The sequence below is a fragment of the Arvicanthis niloticus genome, chromosome 11, assembly GCF_011762505.2.
Source record: "Arvicanthis niloticus isolate mArvNil1 chromosome 11, mArvNil1.pat.X, whole genome shotgun sequence".
In the NCBI taxonomy this organism is placed as follows: domain Eukaryota; kingdom Metazoa; phylum Chordata; class Mammalia; order Rodentia; family Muridae; genus Arvicanthis; species Arvicanthis niloticus.
In genome coordinates this window covers 77,696,450-77,723,077 of record NC_047668.1, presented here as the reverse complement: position 1 = coordinate 77,723,077, position 26,628 = coordinate 77,696,450, and the positions used below count along the sequence as shown (strand labels likewise).

At 39.4% G+C, this 26,628-nt stretch overlaps 1 protein-coding gene across 2 annotated transcripts in view; it reads left to right on the top strand.

Annotated features, from left to right (window-relative positions):
• Gtf2a1l (general transcription factor IIA subunit 1 like) overlaps positions 1–11,716 on the top strand; it is a 47,278-nt gene extending 35,562 nt beyond the window's left edge. The window contains exons 5-7 of one of the 2 annotated variants that reach the window (XM_076942463.1): positions 8,629–8,889; positions 9,544–9,633; positions 11,453–11,716. In XM_076942463.1, the coding sequence (XP_076798578.1) occupies positions 8,629–8,889; positions 9,544–9,633; positions 11,453–11,560 (459 nt within the window). In that variant the 3' untranslated portion in view covers positions 11,561–11,716. The remainder of the gene's footprint in view (positions 1–8,628; positions 8,890–9,543; positions 9,634–11,452) is intronic. The other variant, XM_076942462.1, reaches the window with a different exon arrangement.
• Positions 11,717–26,628: the final 14,912 nt, after the last annotated feature.

The window sequence follows — 26,628 nt, the reverse complement described above, 5'->3', positions numbered from 1 at the left end:
CTCCTTCATAGCTTGGCCATTCTCACTTTTCCTACTTGTCAGAGGTTGTATCTGCACAGACACCATTAACACAGATGTATGCTTTTGCCTTGTAAGTCCTAGAGAAGAACAAAAAACCCGTTGAACTAAAATGATAGTAGCACAGGCTTCTGATCTGCTGTTGTCAGCTTCCCTTTCCTGAAAATGTCTTACCATTGTTTCTGTTACGATCTAGTGTCCTCTGATTTTAACCCAAAGGGTTCCTGGGAGAACCAGTGGTTTCAATCCCTTCACCTTTGATCTGGGAATGCCTTCCTTTTCCTTGTTTAGGATGGCAGGGGAACTTTATGTGAGGGGAGGGGAGGCGTGGCAGCAGCTGTGACTGTCATTAGGACAGAGATTGGAGTCAAACCCACCCCTACTTTAAGCACTTTAAATATATCAGCTTACTGTGCTCTGCCTTTTGTATTGTTAGAAACATGGAAACGGTGTTACTGAACGCAGAAACCAGCTTTTCTCACTGCTTGTGCTGGTTTACAATTTCAGTTTCTCGTTATTTATTGCTACTGGGTAGACATAAAATTGATCTTTGTAAAGTGATCTTATATTCTGTCAGCTGTTAAAACTAGATAACTTTGTATAGTCCTTGAAATTATTTTATACAGTTCTAACCATTGTGAAAAAGAAACAGCTTAATTGATTCCTGTCAATGTCCTGTTTTGTTTTATTTTACTTTAGTACAGAAATAGAGTAGAGAGAGCCGGTGGTTTGCTCTTGGTCCTTAGGGAAAAACATCCAGTCTTGTTGGCAAGTGCAGTGCTCACTGTGAGCTTTGGTTAGACCCCTTTACACATGGACAAAGTTTCTTTCAGTGAAACAGTTGCCTGGGGTTGGGGGCAGGGTAAGAGGAGGATGCAAGCCTTTAACTCTGGCATTTGAAAGGCAGAGGCAGGGCAGTCTGACTGAGGCCAGCCTTGTCTACATAGTCAGCGCTGCATAGTGAGGGCCTGCCTTAAAAAGCCAAGATTATCAAGAGATTTTATGAAGTACTTTTGCATTGTTGAACTTTCCCCACATATATTAAAATCAAATGTCCCTCCCTCCCTCCCTCTGTCCGTCCCTCCCTCCCTCCTTCCCTCCCTCCCTCCCTCCCTCCCTCCCTCCCTCCCTCCCTCCCTCCCTCCCTCCCTCCCTCCTTTCTTCCTTCCCTCCTTACCTGTTTGCTGAAGTGCACTGATTCGCTTTCCAGTGTTCCCTTTTACAGACATCCTCTTGACGAAGCTATTTAGTCATGCTGTATGATCTTTTTTTAAATGCTTGGTTCAGTTTGCTAAAATTTCACTCAGACAGTTTGCCTTGTTTTCAAGAATACTGGAGTCTCTCTGTTTCTTTTTCTCCTTTGCAATGGATTTTAAGATAGTTGGAGTTTTATAAAATAAATTAAAATATATCTATACATCATTTGTTTTCTAAGAAAAGAATATAACCTCCTAGATCTAGAATTTTTCTTTGTGGGGCAGATTTTGTGTGTGTGTGTGTGTATGTGTGTGTGTATGTGTTTACATTATTTTTCCACTAATTTATTTATTTATTCACTTTATACCTTGATCACAGCCCCTCTTCCTAGTCTCCCTCACAAGCCCCTCCTCCCAGTCCCCCTCACAAGCCCCTCCTCCCAGTCCCTTTCACACAGCTCCTCCCCTACTGTCCCCTCCCAAGAAGGGGGCGGGGAGAAGTTGTGGAGCAGATTTTAACTATAGATTACTTTTCTTTAGTGTCTCTCTTAGGTCAATTGGTGTTTCTTGTATAAACTTTAATAGTTTTATTTGTTGTGACAGGAATTCATTTTACCTATTTGTAAAATTAATTGTGACAAAGTTAATAGTACTTTTTAAAATTTTTTAAAAGTGTTTTAGGACCATTGATGACATCCTTCTTATCCTTTTAGCAGTCCAAAATTTTTGTATTTTTTATGCTCAGTTTTACCTTTTTTCTTTTCTTTTATTGGAGATTTTCTTTATTTACATTTCAAATGTTGTCCCCTTTCCCGGATTCCTCCCCCCTCCACTGGAAACCTCCTCTCCCATCCTGCCTCCTTCTGCTTCTATGAAGGTGCTCCCCCCATTCCCACTCTCTACCCTGGCATTCCTCTACACTGAGGCATCAAGCCTTCACAGGATCAAGGGTCTCCCCTCCCTTTGATATCTGATAAGGCCATATGTAGGCCTCTGCTACATATGTGGCTCGGAGCCATGAGTCCCTCCATGTGTATGTACTCTTTCGTTAGTAGTTTAGTCCCTGGGAGCTCTGTGGGGGGTGGCGGGGTTGGTTGGTTGATATTGTTGTTCTTCCTATGGGGTTGCAAACCCCTTCAGCTCCTTCAGTCCTTTCTCTAACTCCCCCATTTGGGGACCCTGTGCTTAGTCCAGTGGTTGGCTGTGAGTATCTGCATCTGTATTTGTCAGGCTCTGGCAGAGCCTCTCAGGAGACAGCTATAACAGGCTCCTGTTAGCAAGCACTCCTTGGCATCTGCAATACTGTCTGGGTTTGGTGACTGTATATGAGATGTATCCCAGGTGAGGCAGTCTCTGGTTGGCCTTTTCTTCAGTCTCTGCTCTATACTTTGTCTCCACATTTCCTCCTGTGAGTATTTTGTTCTCCCTTCTAAGAAGGACTGAAGCATCCACACTTTGGTCTTCCTTCTTCTTGCGCTTCATGTGGTCTGTGAATTGTATCTTGGGTATTCTGAGCATTTGGGCTAATATCCACTTATCAATGAGTGCATACCATGTGTGTTCTTTTGTGATTGGGTCACCTCACCCAGGATGATACTTTCTAGTTCCATCCATTTGCCTGCAATTTCACGAATTCATTGTTTTTAATAGCTGAGTAATACTCCATTGTGTAAATGTACCACATTTTCTGTATCCATTCCTCTGTTGAAGGACATCTGGGTTCTTTTCAGCTTCTGGCTATTATAAATAAGGCTGCTATGAACATAGTGGAGCATAAGTCCTTGTTATATGCTGGAGCATCTTCTGGGTATATGCCCAGTGGTGGTATAGCTGGGTCCTCAGGTAATGCTATATGCAATTTTCAGAGGAACCACCAGACTGATTTCCAGAGTGGTTGTACAGCTTGCAATCCCACCAACAATGGAGGAGTGTTCCTCTTTCTCCACATCCTCACCAGCTTCTACTGTCACCTGAGTTTTTGATCTTAGCCATTCTTACTTGTGTGAACTGGAATCTCAGTATTGTTTTGATTTGTATTTCCCTGATGGCTAAGGATGTTGAACATTTCTTTAGGTGCTTCTCAGCCATTCTATATTCCTCAACTGAGAATTCTTTGTTTAGCTCTGTACCCCATTTTTTAAATAGGGTTATTTGATTCTCTGGAGTCTAACTTTTTGAGTTCTTTGTATATTTTGGATATTAGCCCTCTATCAGATGTAGGGTTGGTAAAGATCTTTTTCTGTGGATTGCCATTTTGTCCTATTGACAGTGTCCTTTGCCTTCCAGAAGCTTTTCAATTTTGAGGTCCTATTTGTCGATTGTTGATCTTAGAGCATAAACCATTGGTGTTCTGTTCAGAAAGTTTTTCCCTGTGCTGATGTGTTTGAGGCTCCTCTCCACTTTCTCTTCTATTAGTTTCAGTATATCTGGTTTTATGTGGAGGTCCTTGATCCATTTGGACTTGAGCTTTGTGCAAAGAGATAAGAATGGATCGATTTGCATTCTTCTACGTGCTCATCGCCAGTTGAACCACCATTTTGTTGAAATCCTGTCTTTTTTCACTGAATGGTTTTAGCTCCTTTGTCAAAGATCAAGTGACCATAGGTGTGTGGGTTTATTTCTGGGTCTTTAATTCTATTTCGTTGATTTACCTGCCTGTCTCTGTACCAATACCATGCAGTTTTTATCATTGTTGCTCTGTAACACAGTTTGAAGTCAAAGGATGGAGATTCCCACAGAAGTTCTTTTATTGTTAAGAATAGTTTTCACTTTCCTGGATTTTTTGTTATTCCAGATGAATTTGAGAGTTGCTCTTTCTAACTCTATGAAGAATTGAGTTGGAATTTTGATGGGGATTGTATTGAATCTGTAGGTTGCTATTGGCACAATGGCCATTTTTACTATATTAATCCTGCCAATCCATGAGCATGTGATATCTTTCCATTTTCTGAGTTCCTTTTTGCTTCCTTTCTTCAAGGCTTGAAATTCTTGTTATGCAGATCTTTCACTTGTTTGGTTAGAGTCACGCCAAGCTCTTTTATATTATTTGTGAGCCTTTTTTCTTTAAATGAATGAATACCGGCCCCGATTTTTTCTATTGTTTGTTATTATTATTTTTCTCTTTTTTTATTGCTTCCTTCATTTTGTCTTGTGCTTAATTTGGCTTTTTGCTTTAGTTTAAGTTGAATTATTGAGCCACTGAGTTAAGACTTTTATAATTATTGAGTGCTATGTGTTTTTTTAGGCACTGTTGTATTTTATAAAAAAGAAAGAACCAGGATATGTTTGGTAGAGTGAGGTATGGTAAGGTAGAGGGGATGCCTCTGTGGGCAGAAGCTGAGACAATCCTTCCCCCTGAGCTACCAGCCATATGACAGATAAAGTATAAAATAGAGTTTATTTAAGGCATGCGGAGGGAGTTGAGGAGGGAGTATAGACAGAGAAGAGAGAGAGGGGGAAGGAGAGGGAGAGGTAGAGAGAGGAGAAGAGACTGGTCATGAACACATGAAGAGAGGGGGGAGTGGAATAAGGAGAGAAGGGACAGCGAGGGAAGAGAGTAAGAGGGTAAGAGAATGAGGAGGGGGCAAGCAGCCCCTCCCCTTTTAGAGTGAGGCATGCCTAGCTATTGCCAGGTAACTGTGGGGTGAAGCCTAGAAGGAATGCTAACATTCCTCTGTTTTGGTTTAATTAAAAGAGGAAAAATTAGAAAGAGGTGATGGTGAGGCAGGAATAGGGTTGCCATGATCTATTTAGTTGGTTGCTTCCTGCTGACTTTGGGCCAGCGTGTCCCTGGGAAACCTAAGAAAATGGGCATGGGAATGTTAGTCCAGTCTTAGGAGAGTTGGCTGTTTCCTTGCTCTCCAGGGTCGGTGGAACCATCTGTGGATAAATAGGAAGGAGCAGGTCCGGTAGAATCATCTGTGTCTGTGACAGTAGATTGGAGTATCTATGGGTTCCTTGTGAATATGATAGTAGATCATATAGTTTAGCATATAGAAATACCTTAAGTCTATAGTTAAAAGACAACCAAAGGAAACTTAAATTTTCAACTTATGATTTTAAAAGTTGGATTGTATAGTGGAATGTTTTATTAGTGTTAGGCTAATTTTTAAGAACTCTATTGGTTAATGTTAGGACAATGGCATTGTAAGGAGAGGAAATATGAAGCATTTAGTGACTGGAAACTGAATTTAGATAAGGAATTTACAGAAGGTTACATCTGTGAAAGCTTACATAGGAACTTGTATATCTTTTATTGTGAAGTCTGTGAGCAAGACAAACCTGCCTGTCTTTGATAAGAGAGCTGGAAGTCTTAACTAGTTACAAATTGACTAATGAGCTAATAAGGTGGTGGGTTACTTTGGGGAAAGGAGCTAGGGCTGTTTCTAGCTGTCAATCTACATTTAGGTTAGCTGTCAATATAGTCAGAAATCTGGAAAGAATAAATTATAATCTGGGAGTCATGTTAATTAAAATGACACAGGTTGGTCTGTAGTCCTTTACCTAAACACTTTCCAGGTTCCTGTAGTCTCCATCTAAACTTGGGCAGAGTCAGTCTGATCAACAGGCCCAAAAGATGAGAAGCTTTTTCCTGTGGAGTAGGTAGTTCAGAGAAATGAGAAATGATTCACCTTGACTTAGGCAATATGAGACATTTAACTCTCTGGGCATCCTCTGTTTGTCCACAGTGTAGGCCAAACCACGGCAGCAGGTAAGGCAATGGAGCAGTGTTTCTCAGTGGTTTTTGTACCACAATCCAGGTAGAGTCGTGTTGCTGTGCCCATATCTTCTTGGAGACTTTTGGAGGAGTTGTCACTGTTAGGCTTTGAGAGGCTTTGTCTATCATAAGCATAAAGGTGGTGGGTTACTTTGGGGAGAGGAGCTGGGTCTTGTTTTCTAGCTGTCAAGCTACATTTAGTTTAGCTGTCAATGTAGTCAGAAATCTGGGAAGAATAAATTATAATCTGGGAGTCATGTATTAATTAAAACGACAGAGGTTGGTCTGTAGTCCACTGTGGACATCTAACATTACATTTAGCAGATTTTTGACAAGATTGAGAGCGTCTATTAAGTGTATCTGAGTTAGACAACCTGTATTTGTTCAATTACCTGTTCTAAATATACCTAGCAAATAAAGAACACATTGTAACTTAATGGCAGTAGCAAAAACAAGGTTAAATGTATATTTAAGGTAGCAACCTTTAACTTTTTACTGTTTAGAAATCATTATTTACCAAGGCAGGATAGAATAAAAACCTTCTCTTAATTTTTAAGTAGCTTTGCAAGGCTGTGCTTCTAATGATAGTGAACTGGGGACTTCCCATAACAAAGATGGTGGATTCTCCTGGAACTGTCCTTAGTTAAGATGACACTGAAGTGGCAGCCAGCCATATGATCACCCTTAGCTAAGATGGTGCTGAACCTGCAGCTCTGTCTAGAGGAAAGTCATGTGTTACACCTTAGAATGGAACAACAAAAGCATAGCAAAGACAAACATTCAGATGAGGGATGCTTGGCAGAGTATCAGAAAGGGGGCTGGGACAGAGAGCAGCGCCCGAAGCAGTGTTCTCTCTGTCTCCTAGCAACTCTGCTCGGTTAGGAGAGCAGTGGAGTGCTGGAGTGCCCAAGTGCCTTGTGGCTCCGCAGAGCAGAGTACCAGCAGTCACTTGGAGCTATAGCACGCAGGGGGCAAGAGGGAACACGCAGTGGTAGTGGTGAAATCAGGGGGTGGGGAACTAGGAGCAAGCAGCTAGAGAATGAGGAGGGAGGGCTAGATTGCTGGTGAGTTATAAAAGCGCCTTTAAGTGGATATGCAGTTATTGGTTGGTGGGTATAGGGGCCAAGTTGAGTCTGTGAATTCGACCAGGAGGTGTCCTAGTAGGGATAAGGCATCGAAGACCTTCCCTTTGGGTGAAAGTAGGAGGAGCTAGTGATTTGTCAGTTCCTATGTCTGGAGGACAAATGTGGTAGCAAAGGCACAAGGCAGCCAGACCAGATCACCAGGTCATCACGTGGTGAACTGGGGCTAAGCTCTGGGCCCATGCCCTGAGCAATGGCAGGAGAACAGTTTACCTAGGCCCCAGCCTCGGAATTTTTCAGCAGTGTGAGAGAACTGCTTCCCAGAGAGTGAGAGGGAAGGGGTCACCCAGGGGTAGAGAACAAGGTTCAGTGAGAAGACTAGTCATAAAGACTAAATGTCTCTGTTCTCAAGGACACTACAGGGTGGCTGGGAGCTCAACAACCCTCCTTTGGGACCAGGGGACATTTATGCTGACAGGTGGGGGAAGGGAGCTTACCAATTGATTTGATGGCTGCAAAATCATCCCTGTGGCAGCAGGAGATGTGGGCCTGTGAGTTTCTAAATCCAAGTCTCGGCACCAATGATGTATTTTTATAAATCTACCTACTTCTTTAACTTCCTTTAGTTGTTTTCATTTTTGTTTGCAGGGAGCCCAGGGCTTTAGTGCAGAATAAACACAGGTGCTCCTGCTGAGCTGCATCTCCAGCCATGTTCTCTATTTATGGATTTTTGAGACGACAGTAATAGTAATGATAGATGCATAGAAACTTAGGATTGTGGTTTTCTTCTCAAACCAAGCCTTTTGTTGTTAGATAATATTCTTATGTATTGTTTGTAACATTCTGCCTGCCCACACAAATACCATCATTTCAGCTTTACTTTGATGAGTGTTTGCATGGTACAGGTTGTCTCTTCTTAGATCTTTTTACATTTTAATTATTTTGTGTCTGTGTGATGTGAGTGGGTATGTGTCTCAGTGCATGTGTGGGGTCAGAGGTCAACTTGCAGGAGTAGGAGTAGGTTCCTTCCTTCTACCATGTGGGTCCCAGGTTCACACTGCGTTTGTCGGGCTTGACAGCAGGCACCCTTTTCCACTGAGCTTCTCACCAGCCCTCACCTTAGGTACTTTTACTTTGGTCTTTATGAACAGTTCTACAATAGGCACCTCAGGTTAGGTGAAATGTCAAAGCAGTTCTGTGTTGGCTCCTTTGACTGTATAGTTCTTTGGAGTCTGCATTCGTTTTTTTGAGCACACCACCATCTTTTCCACATCATTCAGTTGCCACCGTAATCAAGCATAATAGTTAAGGTTCAGCAGATACATGCTGTCTAAGGGGATATCTATCTATAAACGCTGGCAAGCATAATGTGAAAGCAATGAGCTCATTTGGTGCTGGTGTCTGGTAGCATGTTTACTGAAAACCATCACAGTCATTTTTGTTAGAGATTCTAGACATCCAAGAATTCCACATTAAGAGACTGACCTGGGAAGGCAGAGATAAGTTTAAATCATCCATTGCCTGGTATTTGCCAGTCATTTAAAATTCAGATTCAGTGTGTTAATATGTCATTTAACTTGAAGAACTTGATCATGTCTGTCTCTTCTGTTTGCAGAATTGTATTTCTGAGAGGGAGCTGAATATTCAGGAAACCGATGACGACATTAATGAAATAATTCAAATAGATGGAACCGGTGATAACTCTCCTACAGAAGAGGTAGGAAGTATAAGGGATGCAGATGAGAATGAATTCCCAGGGATCATTGACACCGGCGACCTCAAGGTGCTTGAGGAAGAGGTGGACAGTGTGTCAAATGAAGACTCAACTGCGAACAGCAGCGACAATGAGGACCATCAAATAGACACCCTAGAAGAGGTGAGCCAGGCTCCTCTGAGCAGAGTGTTGGCTTCTTAACTAATAGGGTTTCTGCTTCCATGTACTGCACAGCCAAACACATTTCTAATCAAGATTAACCTGTCTCTGGTCTTTTAAAATCAGAGTTATTTGTATGCAGGGCCCTTAACATTTCAACTTTACACTGTAATTTAAATGGGTATTAAGTGGTTAGGACTTGGACTTAAGTTTGTTGCTTTTTAAGTAGTCACAGTAGAAGGCTTGGGAGAGAAAGTCTTTGTCCTTTTTCTAATAAATGTGATGTCATTTGGGTAGAATGTGGCAATTACATTTGTGAGGGCTGCTGATGTGCACTCGAGGCTGCCTTCACATATCTGCCTGTGATAACTAACATCTTATCTGAGTTACCGTTTTCACCAGTCTGGTACCCTGTGGGTCTCATTGCATTTGTCCCTTCAGAGATGAGAAAACCGAGAGACAGGGAGTTGGGGAACTTTCCCAAGGTCAACCGTGTAATTATCAAGTGGTCAAATTAGAATTCAAAGCTAGGTTATTTAACTTTAAAGCAGAAATACTATTCTGTCTCTTCAGGTCTCTCTACTTCTATGTCTTTTTAGCTTTACAAAAATTTGAAGCATCATGAAATCCCTTAATGTGATCATCTTTCATCTTTAGGATCCCCTAAATTCTGGAGATGATGTCAGTGAGCAGGATGTGCCAGACCTGTTTGACACAGATAATGTAATTGTCTGTCAGTATGATAAGGTACTGTGCTTGCATTTTGGACTGTGAGTTTATTAACTGAACTTATCCTGGAAGGTATATAAAGTAGTGGGAAATATGACGGTGAGTTTTAGTTTGCAGTCAAGTGACTCAGGGAACAGCTGTTTGATTCTGTAAAGGATTTCTTTGTGGATATGTACATTGTGTGCTCATTTGTGTGGGTGCACAGTGTGCGTGGAGGTCAGAGGTAACCTCCGTTGTTATTTCTTAGGAACTGCATACCTTAATTTTAGAGACAGGGCTTTTTCATTGTCCTGGAGCTAAGCAAGTGTCTGGGCTGGCTGGCCACCAGGTCCCAGTGATCCTGCCTGTGCTTCCCTTCCCTGCATTGGCATTACAAGTGTGCACCAGCGTGCCCAGCTTCTTTTAATGTGGATCTGGGTCTCAGTGTTTGTATGGCAAGCACTTTTTCTACTGAGCCATCTACAACCCAATTCTGTAAAGTTTTGAGGGTGTATTTTGAGTGTTTCACTGTGCTGTGTGGGATAGTGACACTTGAAAGTGATCATCTTCCCCTACCCCCTTCTCAGTGGTTCTGAGGATTGAATCTAGGATATAGCACATGTGAGGCAAGTGCTTTGCACAAAGGCATTTAGGTCACACTCCCAGCTACCATTAGGCTATGCACCCCAGCCCCTAAATGATAATCTCTGTCTTAAAGAGGTAACAGTCTTATTCAAACACAGTATTTCTTACAGAATAATAAAAAAAATCACACCCAATAAGATGGTAGGCAAGTCAGATGTGAGAAGAGTGAGACAGGTAAAGCAAATGCTGGTGACACAGGAATCAAACTGTAAGCTGTGTGGCAGACAGCAAGGCCTAAGGTAGCAAGGACATACAAACAGTCATTTGCTGTTAGAACTCCTCATGAACCTGTCATGGGTGATGCGGGCCTTTGACATGGGGCTTCCTAATTTGTACTGCGGAGGTAGGGACAGGAGGCAGGTATTCAGAGTGCAGCCTGACACCAAGCAGAGAAATAAAGGGATGAGGGATATGCATGGTACATTGTTACCAGCATTGTCTGGGATGCCCGCATCCCTGCCACTGCCTGTCACGTGACGTTCAGATCCTTGCCAATCTAGCATGAAGTGAATGTTAATATCTTTGGTTTTTAATCATAATTCGATATACATGAAAGAAATAGAAGATAATGGTTTTAATTGGTATTAAAACTGTTTTTCTACAAAATCACCTTATTCTTCTAACATGTTATACAGATAGAAAGAGATAATGATCAGGTTTTCATCTCCCTGTCTATTAAAATATAAACTCTTCAAAGGCAGGAATTGTTTTTACATTCATAATACATTAAAGTCTACACTCATCTCTCCATATCTGCAATTTCCTCTGTGGATTCAACCAAGTGGATCAAAAACATTTGAAAAATTACATGTTTATTGAACACATGCAGACTTATTTTTGGTCAGTTTTTTTTTTTTTTTTTAACAATTCAGTGTTACCATTAACTTAAAAGCATTTGCATTGCATTGGCTGTTATGGAAAACCTAGACATTATGTAAATCTTTAAGGAGGCTGTACATAGGTTGTGTGTAACAATAAAACCATTTGTATGAAGGATTTGAGCAGTCCACAGACACTTTGACACAGAGAGACAGTCCTTACTGCATGGATGACTGGCTTTTCTCCAGTACTGATGCTAGTATTTGACTTATGGGAATTCAAATGTTTGTTGGAGAATGAATAAATTATTATTTGGTCAGTGTCCCTATTTGCTATTTTAAAGAATATAAGTGATCCTTCAGTTTATGGACTTAGAGCATCTTTCTTTCTCCAGATTCACCGGAGCAAAAACAGATGGAAATTCTACTTGAAAGATGGTGTCATGTGCTTTGGAGGGAGAGACTATGTGTTTGCAAAAGCCATTGGTGAAGCTGAGTGGTAATCGCCCGAGGCTCGGTACACCAGCTCCATGAACCTACGTGGGACAACTATACTGCGTGTGTGGCCCACATTCTTATTTTATATGTGGTCCATCAAAGAGTTGATTAACTTTTTTGTTCGCTATATGGAATTAAATAAAAGTATAGTTCAAATGCAAACACACATTTACAATGTTATGTTTATTTTGTTTTTCGTTTTAGCTGGCACCCTGGCCATTATCCTTTTTTTTGCCAAGCATAATTGCATTGGATGTGAGAGTACTCAGTGTCAAACTTGTCACCGTAGCCCCTCCCACATGCCCTCACCCCTCATTTTTTAATTGGATATTTTATTTACATTTTATATGTTATTCCCTTACCCCATTTCCCCCGCCCAGGAACCCCCTATTCTAGGCCCCCTCCTCCTGCTTCTATGAGGATGTGCTCCCACCCACACCCCCACTCCCACCTCCACACCCTTGAATTCCCCCACACTGGGCATCCAGCTTTCATGGGACCAAGGATCCTCTCTCCCACCTATGCCCAACAAGGCCATCCTCCTCTACATATACAGCTGGAGCCATGGGTCCCTCCCTATGTACTTCCAAACTGGTGGTTTAGACCCTGGGAGCTCTGGTTGGTTGGTATTATTACTCTCCCCATGGGCCACAAACCCTTTCAGCTCCTCCAGTCTTCTCTTTAACTCCTCCATTGAGAACCCCATGATCAGTTCAATGGTTAGCTGTGAGCATCCACCTCTGAATATGTCAGACTCGGGCAGACCTCTAAGGAGACAGCTATATCAGGCTCTTGTCAGCATGCATTTCCTGACATCCACATCAGTGTCTACCTTTGGTGACTGCACATTGGATGGATACCCAGGTGAAACAGTCTCCAGACGGCCCCTTCTTCAGTTTCTGTCCCACACTTTGTCTCCATGTTTGCTCCCTTGAGTATTTTGTTACTCCTTTTAAGAAGGACTGAAGCACCCACACTTTGGTCTTCCTTCTTCATGAGCTTCATGTGGTCTGTGAGTTGCATCTTGGGTATTGCAAGCTTCTGGGCTAATATCAAATTATCAGTGAGTGCATACCATGTGTGTTCTTTTGTGATTGGGTTACCTCACTCAGAATGATATTTTCTAGTTCCATCCATTTACCTAAGAATTTCTCAAATTCATTAGTTTTTAATAGCTGAGTAATACTCCATTGTGTAAATGTACCACACTTTCTGTATCCATTCTTCTGTTGAAGGACATCTGGGTAATTTCCAGCTTCTGGCTATTATAAATAAGGTTGCTATGAACATAGTGGAGCATATGTCCTTGTTATATGTTGGAGCATCTTCTGGGTATATGCCCATGAGTGGTATAGCTAGGTCCTCAGGTATTGCTATGTCCAATTTTCTGAGGAACCACCAGACTGATTTCCAGAGTGGTTGTAGAAGTGTTCCTGGAGAAGTGTTCCTCTTTCTCCACACCCTTGCCAGCATCTGCTATCACCTGAGTTTTTGAGATTAGCCATTTTGACTTGTGTGAGGTGGAATTTCAGGGTTGTTTTGATTTGCATTTCCCTGATGACTAAGGATGCCGAACACTTCTTTAGGCGCTTCTTGGCCATTTGAGTTACCTCAGTTGAGAATTCTTCATTTAGCTTTGTACCCCCTTTTTAAATAGGGTTATTTGGTTGTCTAGAATCTAATTTCTTGAGTTCTTTGTATATATTGGATATTAGCTCTCTATCGGATGTGGGATTGGTAAAGATCTTTTCCCAATCTGTTGGTTGCTGTTTTGTCCTATTGACAATGTCCTTTGCCTTACAGAATCTTTGCAATTTTATGAGGTCTCATTTGTCAATTCTTGATCTTAGAGCATAAGCCATTAGTGTTTTGCTCAGGAACTTTCTCCCTGTACCCTAGTATTTAAGGTTCTTTCCCACCTTCTCTATTAGTTTCAGTGTATCTGGTTTTATGTGAAGGTCCTTTATCCACTTGGACTTGAGCTTTGTACAAGGAGATAAGAACTAATCAATTTGCATTCTTCTACATGTTTTCCTCCAGTTGAACCAGCACCATTTGTTGAAAATGCTGTCCTTTTTCCACTGAACAGTTTTAGCTCCTTTGTCAAAGATCAAGTGACCATAGGTATGTGAGTTCATTTCAGGGTCTTCAATTCTATTCCATTGATCTTCCTGCCTGTCTCTGTACCAATACCATGCACTTTTTATCATTAAACTAGAAGATAAAGTGCAATACTGTTCTCTTTGTGTACGGATCTGTTGGTAGGATGGTGGTAACAACAGATAGAAGTAAGTGTTCACCAAACTATTTTGAATCTGGTACTCTCTCACCAGTCTCAGATGAGTCTGTTTAAGAACCCCAGCTTTTTTGGGATTCCTGGAGTTGGTGGTTTCAAGGTTTTGGCCAGGATCCACACTGCAGGACATACTTTGAAAGTGAAGTCTCTATTTGAATATATATGAATACACATAATAGAAGTTTAACAAAGTATGTCAGAAATCACACTTGGCTTCAGCATGGCGACCTTCTGCATTCTCTGTTTGACTCAGTGCTGTCTAAGTAAAAATTATTTAATTTGGGCTCATAAACTTGATTTCACTTTGTGACAGTTTATACTTTTTAAAAAATAAAATTTATTTATTTTTTAATTTTGTTTGTAGATATTTTGAATATATATCTGTGTATAATATTTCTGTAGTACCCACAAAGCCAAGAAGACACCACACTATCCCCTTAATCTGGAGGTATTTACAGTGGTTAGCTGTAATGTGGGTGCTGGGAATTGATTCTGGGCTCTCAAGAAGAGCAGGCAGTATGCTAACTGCTGAGCTATCACTCCAGTTTGGATTAATGGGTTAAGATCTATTGTTTTTTAAGCATGCTGAATGTTTTAGGGTTTTTACTGCTCTGTTAAAAGACCACAATCAAAAACAGCTTGGGGACAAAAGGGTTCATTTTGCTTATACTTTCATATTACAGTCACTGAAGACAGTCAAGACAGGAAACTGGAGGCAGGAGCTGATGCAGAGGCCATGGACAAGTGCTGCCTAATGGCTTGTTCGTCATAGCTGGCTCAGCCTCCTGTCTTATAGAACTCAGGACCACCAGCTCACAGAGTTCTCACCCACAATAGGCTGGGCCCTTCCCCATAAATCATTAATTGAAAAACTATTCTATAGACTTTCCTGCCAACAACTGATCTTCTGAACCATTTTCTCAGTCGAGGTTGCTTCCTCTCAGATGACTCGTATGTGTCAAGCTGGTATAAAACCAGCTGTCACACTGATGTCCATAACTATTGTCTGATTTAATGCGGGTATGATATTTTATTTATAGGATCCATTTCTCACCAAATGTATTAATATTTTTCTTTTCTATATTATCTTTGATTAACATTCCATTCATTAATAATGTTACCATGGTTTAGTAGGATAGTTTCCTACACATTTACAGTGTGCATCAATCAAATGCAGCCTGCCTTTTACCACCCCGCTCTGCTCTACCCAACCTCTAGTTCCCACTAATCTATATTCAAATCAACCTTCTTTTTCATAAATTATTAAAACTTTATTATAAAGGTAAAATTATGAAATTTGCAGGTTAATGAGTGGAACTAGAAATAATTATCCTTAGTGAGGTAATCCAGATCCAGATGGCATGTTTTCTGTTATATGTGGATATCAAATTAAAAAGGGTTTTATACAGCACATATAATTTCATATATCTTAAAAGCTGAATAATAGTCCATTGAGTAAAAGTACCATAGTTTCATTATTCATTCATCAGTTGATGGTCATCTTCATAATTTCCAGGTTCTAGCTATTATAAATAGAGCAACAATGAACATAGATGAACAAGTATCTTTTATTATAAGATGTAGAGTCCTTTGAGTATGTCCTCCAGAGTGGTATAGTGGGATCCTATGGGAGAAGAGTAGTCACCAGTCTCTTCAGCCCTGAAACCTATAGCTGTAACAATGATCTGCCTGTAGGATATGTCCACTGCTGCTGTAACCATGACCTGTCTGTAGGTTGTGTTCACTGCTGCTGTAGTGGTACAGAGGTGATAAGAGTAACAAATCGCTTTTTAAAATTGGATTTAAGGCCCACTCCATGAGATGGAATGCATACCTGGTATTGTTAACGAGGCCAATAATCTCAGACTAGATAGGATGTGGGCCAAGGGGAAACATTCTGCTAAACGAACCCAGCAATGAAAACACTGTTGATGGCACTCCACTGTATCCATAGGTCAGTGCATCCCTCAGCTCTCACCAGAGACACTGCTTCTTGCAGCAGATGGGAATTAACACAGTGACCCACAACTGAAAATGTACAGAGGATGTGAGACTCTGGAGTGCTCTTGTCGCTATCACACCCTTCCACCCAAGGTTCAGGAATTCAATGCCTCAGGGAGGGTGAAAAGAAGTGGAATCTGGGTGAGGTGATACATGACTTTAATCCCAGCACTTGAGAGGCAGAGGCAGGTGGATCTCTGTGAGTTCGAGACTAGCCTGCTCTTCAAAGTGAGTTCTAGGACAGCCAGCCACAGCTGTTACACAGAGAAACCTTGTTTCAAAAGAACAAAGACACACAGAAGTATAAAGGAGGTTTAAGATTCCAAGGAAACTGCTAGACATAACAGGAGTTCACACACGTATAAACAGGGGTGCACGCATTCACACACACACACACACACACACACACACACACACACACACACACACACACACACCATTCACCAGGGATGCAGGGATGGTTCAATATAGGGAAATCCATCAACATAATCCACTATATAAACAAACTCAAAGAAAAAAAACCACATCATCATCTCATTAGATGCTGAAAAAGCTTTTGATGTGTTCTTGGATTTGATTTGCAAGAATTCTATTGAGTATTTTTGCATCAATATTCATGAAGGAGATTGGTCTGAAGTTCTTTTTCTTTGTTGGGTCTTTGTGTGGTTTAGGTATCAGTGTAACTGAATGAATTAGCTAGTGTTGCTTCTGTTTCTATTTTATGAAATAGTTTGAGAGGTAATGGTATTAGGTCTTCTTTGAAGGTCCCATAGAATTCTGCCCTAAAGCCATCTGGTCCTAGGCTTTTGGTGGGGAGACTTTTAATGACTGCTTCTATTTCTTTAGGGGTTATGGGACTGTTTAGATGGTTTATCTGATCCTGATTTAATTTTGGTACCTGGTATCTGTCTAGAAAATTATCCATTTCATCTAGATTTTCCAGTTTTGTTGAGCATAGGCTTTTGTACTAGGATCTGATGACCTTTTTGAATTTCTTCTGTTTCTGTTTTATCTCTCTTTTCATTTCTGATTTTGTTAATTTGGATACTATCTTTGGTTAGTCTGGCTAAGGGTCTTGTTGATTTTCTCAAAGAACCAGCTCCTGGTTTTGTTGATTCTTTGTATAGTTCGCTTTCTTTCTAACTGGTTGAATTCAGCCTTGTGTTTGATTATTTCCTGCTGTTTACTACTCTTGGATGTATTTGATTCTTTTTGTTCTAGAGCTTTCAGATATGCTGTTAAGCTGTCAGTGTCTGCTCTCTCCAATTTCTCTATGGAGCTACTCAGAGGTATGAGTTTTCCTCTTAGAACTGCTTTTGTGTGTGTGTGTGTGTGTGTGTGTCCGATAAATTTGGATATGTTGTGCCTTCATTTTCATTAAATTCTAAAAAGTCTAATTTCTTTTTTTTCCCCTGACCAAGTTATCATTGAGTAGAGCGTTGTTCAGTTTCGATGTGTATGTGAGCTTTCTGTTGTTTTTGTTATTAAAGATCAGCCTTAGTCCACGGTGATCTCATAGGATGCATGGGATTATTTCAATCTTCTTGTATCTGTTGAGACTTGTTTTTATGACCAATTATATGGTCAATTTTTGAGTAGGTACCATGAGGTGCTGAGAAGAAGGTATATTCTTTTGTTTTAGGGTGGAATGTTCTATAGATATCTGTTGAATGTATTTGGTTTATAACTTTTGTTAGTTTAACTGTATCTCTGTTTAGTTTCTGTTTTAATAATCTGTCCATAGGTGAGAGTAGGGTGTTGAAGTCTCCTACTATTATTGTGTGAGGTTCAATGTGTGCTTTGAGCTTTAGTAACATTTCTTTTACAAATGAGAGCCCTTGCATTTGGGGCATAGATGTTCAGAATTGAGAGTTCATCTTGGTGAACTTTTCTTTGATGAGTATGTAGTGTCCTTCCCCATCTTTTTTGGTACTTTTGGTTGAAAGTCTATTTTCATTGGATATTAGAATGGCTACTCCAGCTTGTTTCTTGGGACCATTTGCTTGGAAACTTTTTTCCAGTCTTTTACTTTGAGGTAGTGTCTGTCTTTGTCACTGAGGTGTATTTCCTGTATGCAGCAAAATTCTGGTCATATTTACATATCCAGCCTGTTAGCCTATGTCTTTTTATTGGGGAATTGAGTCTATTGATATTGAGAGATATTAAAAACCAATGATTGTTGTGTCCTGTTATTTTCATTGTTAGAAGTGGAATTATGTTTATGTGGCTCTCTTCTTTTGACTTTGTTATGGGAAGATTAATTTTTTGCTTTTTCTTGGGTGTAGTTTCCCTTCTTGTGTTGGATTTTTCCTCTTTAAGGGCTTCTATTTTGTTTACCTGTGTTCTCCTGTATTTTCCTTAAGGGAATTATTTATGTCCTTCTTAATGTCCTCTATTATCTTCATGAGATGGGATTTTAGATCTGAATCTTGCTTTTCAGGTGTGTTGGGGTTTCCAGGCCTTGATGTGGTGGGAGAACTGGTTTCCAGGCCTTGCTGTGGTGGGAGAACTGGGTCCTGATGTTGACAAGTAGCACTGGTTTCTGTTGCTTATGTTCTTGTATTTGCCTCTTGCCATCTGGTTTTCTCTAGTGAAAACTGACCTTGCTGTCTCTGACTGGAGCCTGTCCTTCCCATGAGCCTGTGATTCTGCGATCCTGGTTGTATCAGAATTCCTGGGAGTCCAGCTATTTTTGTGATCCTATGATCCCGTGGTCCTGAGATCCTGGGTGTACCTAAGCTCCTAGGAGTCAAGATACCTCTGGATGTGGGCAGAGTGGGTGGACAGCCAGAGCCCAGGGTCCTCTTTGGTCACAGGTGCAAATCAGAAGGTATTGATGCTAACTTAAAGCAATGCCATACCCATGGCATGGGTTGTGTGTTTCAATTTATAGAGTTTGAAGCATTGAAATATGTACACATGTTGATATATCATACAATTGATACATGTTTGGAGTTCAAATGGACTTTTGCCTTGAGTTCTGGGGGGGGGGCAATTTTGAGATTGCACATTTATTAGAGACAATGGCTATCTTGGAGATGCTTTTATAGATTAAAACTGATGATCTAAGACATATATGTCCATTAAAATACAAGAATTTTATGGACATTATGAAGCTTATTCTGAACATAGCTTATGAAGACTTTGAAGGGAATGCTCATATAGAACAGAAGGGACATATGATATCTCCCAAAGATGGTTTAAAATGTGCTTTATTAAATTTAGATTTTTAAAAAGTCAATGAAACAAACAATACAACTGCTAAGGTACATTGGATTTTAGAAAGGACTGCTGAATTAGATCAGCCTATAGAAGACTTAATTCCAAAATGAAAGAAAGAAAATACGTTATATTGAGAAGGAGATTTTACATTTTCTAACAGGAAAAGAAAAGCTATGCTTTCCATCTACATTGTTGAAAATAAATTTTGACTAGGGAATGACTCTCTGAAGATGTTGGCTACGGACAAAAAAGAGGGAGAGTGGCAAGGTAAAAAAAAAAAAAAAAAAAAAAAAAAACCAAAAAAACAAAAAACCAAAAAAAAAAAAACCCAGGTACTGTATGAGCTGACTCTGCTGCTTAAGAACAGCTCCAAGACTGAGACATTAAAAAAAGTTGAAGCATAGCCAATAGCTCGTGCTAACTACAAAATCCTCAAGACTTTTCATAACACTCTTTTTAATGGAATAAATAAAAACTGATATTACAGTCTGATATACAATCCAAACTAACTTTTAAGGAAAGCGAGATGTCTTTCATTGGCTCCAATGAAGAGCAGAAAGCCATATTAGGCTGGGCTGTGTACCTTGCACATTTGATACATTGTTGGTACTAAGCTATGTATTACTTGTTAGAAATTATGGTTTCAGAAAATGACCACAAAAGCAGCAGCCCTAATATGATCCGCCCCAGAGGACTCTGAGATGCCTGATCCTGCCTCAGACTGCTTTGATGCCATTCCTTAAGAGACTTGCTTCTAGAACAGCTTCAGAAAGGTGTTGACCCCAGAACTCAATTCATCCAGCCTTACAGAGTGATCCAGTCAGAACTTCACTTAAGCCTGAACTTTCTCAGCACACAGAGACTGGACAACAAATGATGCCAGCTGCTTTCTGTTGACTTAAAATTTTTCCCTGTTTCCTTTGGGCCCCGAGTCATCAGAAAGCAATTATAAGAAGCCCATTGTCCCAGTCCTTTCCGTTGAGGTGGATGGTTTTGGCCATTTTATGAGTTAAAGATATGTTGTCAATTCAGGGGATGATTTACAATTAACTATGATCTTGAACTGGGAGGAAACAAAACAGCTTAGATTCAGGGATTTCTAGCTTTCCTTTCCTTTTCTCTATCCTTTCTTCCTTTCTTAGATAAAGGGAAGAGGTTTGAGAAGACAAGGTGTGGAATACAAAATTATCATATAGAAATAACAGGATAAAAGGATAGATTATTGAATCTACTTTTTAACTTAGAACCATTGCTATTCTCAAATATATTTAATTTTGTTTACATTGCTATGAATTATTATATATTAATACAGGTTTAAGGTTTTCATTGGCATAAATTTTTATATATTGATACAAAATTTAAGGTTAATTTTGTTACAACATACTATATACTATCTTCTTCACAAAAAAGTGAAGAAGAAGGTATTGTGCATATGCAACTCATTTAGAATTCACAAGGCTTAGCCCGAGTCCTTTAAATAACTGTTATTACAAACTCCTTAGGTTAATTAAATAATTCAAGTTAATAGTCAATCAGAGTCATGTTCTTGTTAGATACTACTCTAGACTAACACAGAAATATACATCCTGAGTTAAACAGGCAATACATAGCTAAAAACAAGCAATGTTTGCTTGTTCAGATATGCTATAGATGGTCTTCAAAAACCTCAGAGACTCATAGAATATGGCATTTAAAGATTTTTTTTAATTTAAGCATTTTTTGACACTGAAACATGTCAACTCCTGCTGGCACCCCATTCAACTGTGAAGAAGATGGTTAGCATCAAGGGACCTCCATTTGGAGAAGATTTCATTTGTGGCCAGCTAGCTACCAGGCAAAGAATATGCCCTAACTCTTCTGCAGACAGAATGCTGTCTAGAAGGACAAATGAATGCAGGGAAATTTATTGCTAAGCTCTGCCTAGACAGGGTAAGCAAGTCCTTCATAATTCCTGCTTCACAAAAGGTCTGTCAGATATTCTGTGCCAAAGGCTGAAGATAAATGCTCTAATGTTATAGAGAATATTGGGAACTGTCCAGGCCATCAACTGCCTCTCTCATTTCTGTAATTTGTGGAAGCTGTGTTGCTGCACTTCCTGCATACTCAGGTAATATTTATTCCTTCTCAGGAACAAATGTCATTGGAGACTAGATAGTCATAGTCTTACTATAAGCTTTAGTTGTTTAGAATTTAAGATGTTCTAGGTTTTGGGCAGTGGTGGCGCATGCCTTTAGTCCCAGCACTTGGGAAGCAGAGGCAGGTGGATTTCTGAGTTTGAGGGCAGCCTGGTATACAGAGTGAGTTCCAGGACAGCCTGGGCTATACAGAGAAACCGTGTCTCAAAAAACAAAAAACAAAACAAAACAAAACAAAAGATGTTCTAGGTTTAAGAAGATGTTTATAGGTTGGTAATACAAGTTAGGATAGAAAATGATTTACATACAGAACTCTAAACTCACTAAGATGGCATAGATGATAGAATACTTTATCTAAGTTGTCATATATAATAAAGTAGGCATTATAAATGTAAATCTTACCTGATAGTTTTCATAATTGTCTCACAATTGTTATTATTGTATTCAACTTATATTTTAAAGAAAAAGAGCTTTTTATTGGACTAAAAAGCATAATTTTAGAGAAAATATCTTATATCTATATAAATGTGTTACCTATGAAGTCCTATGGCTTAAGCAGGAAATAGGAACTGCAACATCCAGGAGGCAGAAAAATTTTGTGAAAGAGCCAGGCAGGAGATTCACACAGGGAAGATGTAATGAGATGGATGCATGGTACCTGAGCACAGGTAACCAGCCACATGACAGAAGGTAGGTCAGAGTAAATGGGTTATAATAAGTTATGACCTCGTCAGAGAAGAGCCTAGATATATGGCCAAAGAATTTGTAAGTGTATTTTGAGTCTGAGTCTTATTTCTGGAGTATGGGGCTGGGAGGTAAAACTAGACCAAACTTCCACAATTGCCTATCTATCTCTAGGTTCTTGGCCCTAGTAATGGTACCAAGTATGGGTTTCAACTCATGCAGTAAGCCTTAAATTCAACCAGAAAGTAGGTTGTTGCTCCTATGACGTTGGTATCACTACACTGCCATTGGTCATGTTTTGGCAGGTTGAATGGTAGTGTAGTTCTCAGGACTCAAATCTGGGTAAGATTGATGGTTACCTTTTTCTTCTAGTAGTAAGAATAACAGCTTCAATCAATCTGAAGGCTAGCCAGTAGTTGAATTTTCCAAACCAGTATCAGCTTGATGGAAATATTCTATGTCTCAAGTGTGTGCTGTCCTTAGTAATAGCGTCTTACTGTCATGTTCTGAAGGGTAACCAAAATTTTTGACAATAGTCTGTAATTCTTGGGAGCTTATGGGTTCTTACTGGGTAATGATTCCAGAAGTGGTAATCCATTCCTGACCCTTTCCTTTTTATTTGTTAGTGTGCGGTGCCTAGTAGGGGCAATGATTATCCTATTATAGAGTAACTCCATTTAGACTCTCTTTATATATGTATATACATATATTTTAGGAAGCTTTTACAGTAGTAAGCTTCTATATGATTTTTACAAAAGGTTGTTCCTGTTATTTCTCCCCTCTTTTGGTTTTCCTTTCTTTCCCTGTCCTCCCACCTCCAACTCTGATCCTCCCTGTTCATGTATTCACCTTTAACTCTTTATGCCACATAGCCAAGTTAAATATTTCTTACTGCATTTTGTAGCAAAGTACCATAATGCGAGTTTTTACGTCTGTGGACAATACCTTAATAAATGTTGCCATATACCCTTTTATAATGGAGAAAGTGTCTCTTGTGAGGTGTCTCTTAGCGTTTGCTGTGTTGGATGTCTGTGAGAGTAGCATACATTTCTAATTTGGTGCCAGTATACTTGAAGAACTTTGCAAACCTTTCTTCTGCTCATGTCTGATAGTGCTATCAAATGTACTTTTTTACTTCTCTGCAAGCCAAGATCTTGTTGAAATTGCACAGAATTAGTCTCTTAGGGACCAAGTAACTGACCTTGCCTGGTCTTCTTCTTTTGCTTGTTTTATTCAGTGTACAGAGGACCTACATTGCTGCGGAAGATGTGCAAACAGACTTCACAGAGCATCACATTTCTAATCTTACCTGATATCTCAGTGTTTGTCATTTAAGTTCTGTGAAGGAACTAGGAAGTTTGGAGAGAAGAGCAACAGCTAGTTATGGTAACGAGGAGGTAATTCAGCAGGACTTTATTTTAACTCAAACTCTAGTAGGTTAATGCTATACTGTTTTCTATGTAAATATTTTTAGGTCAACTGGGAACACTGTGATTTGTAACTAGAAATCCAATTTGCAAGCAGGAAGCCTATAGTATAACTCACAGGGAAAAATATTAATTGAAAATGCAGTAACCCATCCTTATTCAAGGATAGTGCATCTCAAGACCTCAGTGTGTGCTTGAAGCCACAGCCGTTCTCTACATTGATCAATGCTACACAGCAGAAGAGTTCATTGCTGTGTTAGAGCCACCTTTGCACCGCCACTGTTGCACTTCGTCCTGGCATTAAGTAAAACAAAGATCATTTGGATGTGGCATTGTGACAGAGAAACTGATAACTAAGGTGGCTGCTAAATGACAGTACAGTGTAGATATGCTGGAAAAAAAAAAACATGATTCAGTCCTTGTGTGACTGAGTGTGATGATATGATTTCATTGTACCTCTCAGGAAAGTGGTCAGTCAAAACTGTGACAATTGCTTATTTCTGGAATTTTTCCATCTAATATTTTCAGGCTGGTTAACTGTAGGTAATTGATCACCCATTTTGAGAAAAATTATTTTCATGCATCATGTGTTTTATGTATATATGTGTGCGTGAGAGAGAGACAGAGACAGAGACAGAGAGACAGAGAAAAAAAACCAGATCTGCATATATTCAAGTACCTGAATGGGGGTCAGATGTCAGCACTGAGTGTCTGTCTTGATTTTCTTGTCTTAGTTTTTGAGACAAGGTCTCTCACTGAATCTGGAGCTCATTGATTCTACTAGGCTGGTGGACCAATGAGCTACAGAAATTTGTCTCTGTCCATATCTCTTAATCAGTGCTGGGATTACAGTTGTTCATTTCTGCTCCCTGGTTTTTTATGAGGGTGCTGGAGTTCTGAACTCAGGTCCTTATGCTGGTGTAGCCCAGAAAAGATCATTTCTTATATGAGCCTAGTTGTTGAACTACTTTGTGAGAAAGGTTCTTCATTTATATTTGGACTTAGTATATTAAGAAAAGCAAATGCAATCCCTTTATAACAAATGTACTAAGCCAAGAACCAAATACCAATTTTTTAAAGTTATTTTTGTAAGTTTAGATGATTTATTCCAGGTTAATTAATCTTTTAAAGCATTATAACAATATCTAACATGGTGAGAAAATACAAGAAATAGATATGAATTCATTGAGTGTTTATGATTTAGCCATGAGGATATTAACACACATTCTAGACATTTCAAACATGAAATACTTTGTAACAAAGGTAGTTTTATATTTCAGTTATAAAAATGAACCAGATTGAAAAATGAATGTGTTAAAAGAAAATAGTTTATCTTGCTAACATAGGTGAAATAAGGATGGGTTTGTGTAGGTAATTAATACCCCCGTATAGAGAAAAGGGAAAAAGTGATACAGAAGAATGCTCAAGAAGTCTTAAGGAGATGGAGAGATGGCTCAGTGGTTAAGAGCACTGATTACTCTTACAGAGTAACAGTCTGATTTCTAGCACTCACACAGTGCTCACAACTTTCTGTAGCTCCAATTCCAGGGCATCTTTGGGCACCAGGCAGCATGCATGTAGTACAGATGCAGCACACAGATGTGCAGGCTAAAGAAGCCTGTAGTGAGAGACTGTGGTGAGTTACACACACTTATCATGTCCCTTATTTTACACAGAGGAGGTGTCTTAAGAGGTGTAATTCATAGAGAAGGGCTCCAGCATGGCGGTAGGAGGGAATGGCTTGGGGAATGTAAATGAGTGCTACAGCAAACTATGAGTTCATTTATTAAAGTTTAAGCTATAATGTAAAAAAATAGTACCATTATCTGTGTCAGAGGTCATGAGTTGCTCTCAGAGTATGCTATGAGTTCTTTAGGCTCAATCTATCTGAGTGTGTGCTAGTTTAAGATGGGTTTAGATCATCTTTTTAGTTAACGTTTTCTTACTATGTTGTTTTTCCTAGGATTTATGTAGGAAAAAAGTATATGATGTAGTTACATAAGTAGCACGATGAGTTAGTATTGTGCTACATCACTGAGACAGATTCTTAGATGAGCAAGAAAGGACTCCACCTGAACCAAGCCATTCTTTATGGAGCAGAAATATCATAAATGTAAACACAGAAGAGATTTTTAAAAATAAATCTTATAATCTTTTTTGAATAATTTTACATAATGACTTAAGGATTGAAACCAAACTAAATGTGTAGAATCTAGTTATGGTTAGACATTTGTTTACTAAAGTGCTCACAGGAAGTTGAAAGCTGGAAATAGCCAAGATAGTAGGAGAAGAGAATCTTAATCTTAATATTAATATAGTAGAATATTAATCAGCAATGAGAAGGAATGAGTGGATTCAAGCAATTAAGTGGATAAATAGTAAGAATAATAAACTGAGTTCAAAGCTGTATGAAAAAGCATATGTATTATAGACCTGCATTTATTATATGCCATCTAGGACAGGAAACACTAGTCTGTGGAGAATATTGGCCATCATCCTCGATGAGGAACTTTCTAACTGTAACTGGATTTAATCCTGACACAGCGTGGCTCACATAGGTGAATGCTGTTCTCAAACCTCAAGTTACACATTTAAGATTTGTCCATTTCTCTTCATGTAAACTATACCTAAGTTGTAAATAAATATCATATATTACACTTGGTGAACGAGTACTAAGGTTCATATACTTGGGGATGTACACTCTTGTGTAAGACTGATTCCTGCAAATTACTTGAAAATATCAAAATATAAAACATGTATTGATCAACAGACAAATAACAGATAATTGCATAGTAATGTATAAAAGTCAGTGTAGTAAAATATTGCTTGCTGTAAATGGTGGTGATGTCTGGGTGTTCACTACATGGTTTCTTCAACATTTCTGTACGTTTGGAAATGTTCATAATGAACTGTTGGGGAACTTAAGAAACTGAATGTATGTGAGCGTTTAAATAACAAAACCGACCTATCCAATAGCTATCTGCCCATCTGTCAGTGTACTCTAAGTTTTTGGTATATTTCAACCCAAAGTAACTCTTACAAAACAATACTTTTTCAATATGGGAATCATTAAAGAGGCTAGCTAGGCTTTGCGAGTGACCTTTGGATTGAATCTTTTTACTGGAATCTTTTACTAGTTTTCAGTACTTTCAAAAATGGTGATGGATTCTTTTTCTTGTATAAGATTAATGGCATCTGAACTGTAGAGTTTTCTCAAGAGTCAGTTGGTGAGATTATGCAATACACTCACCAAGATGCTGCGTGTATAATGGACTTTCTTTCTTTTCTTTTTTTTTTTTTTTTTTGGT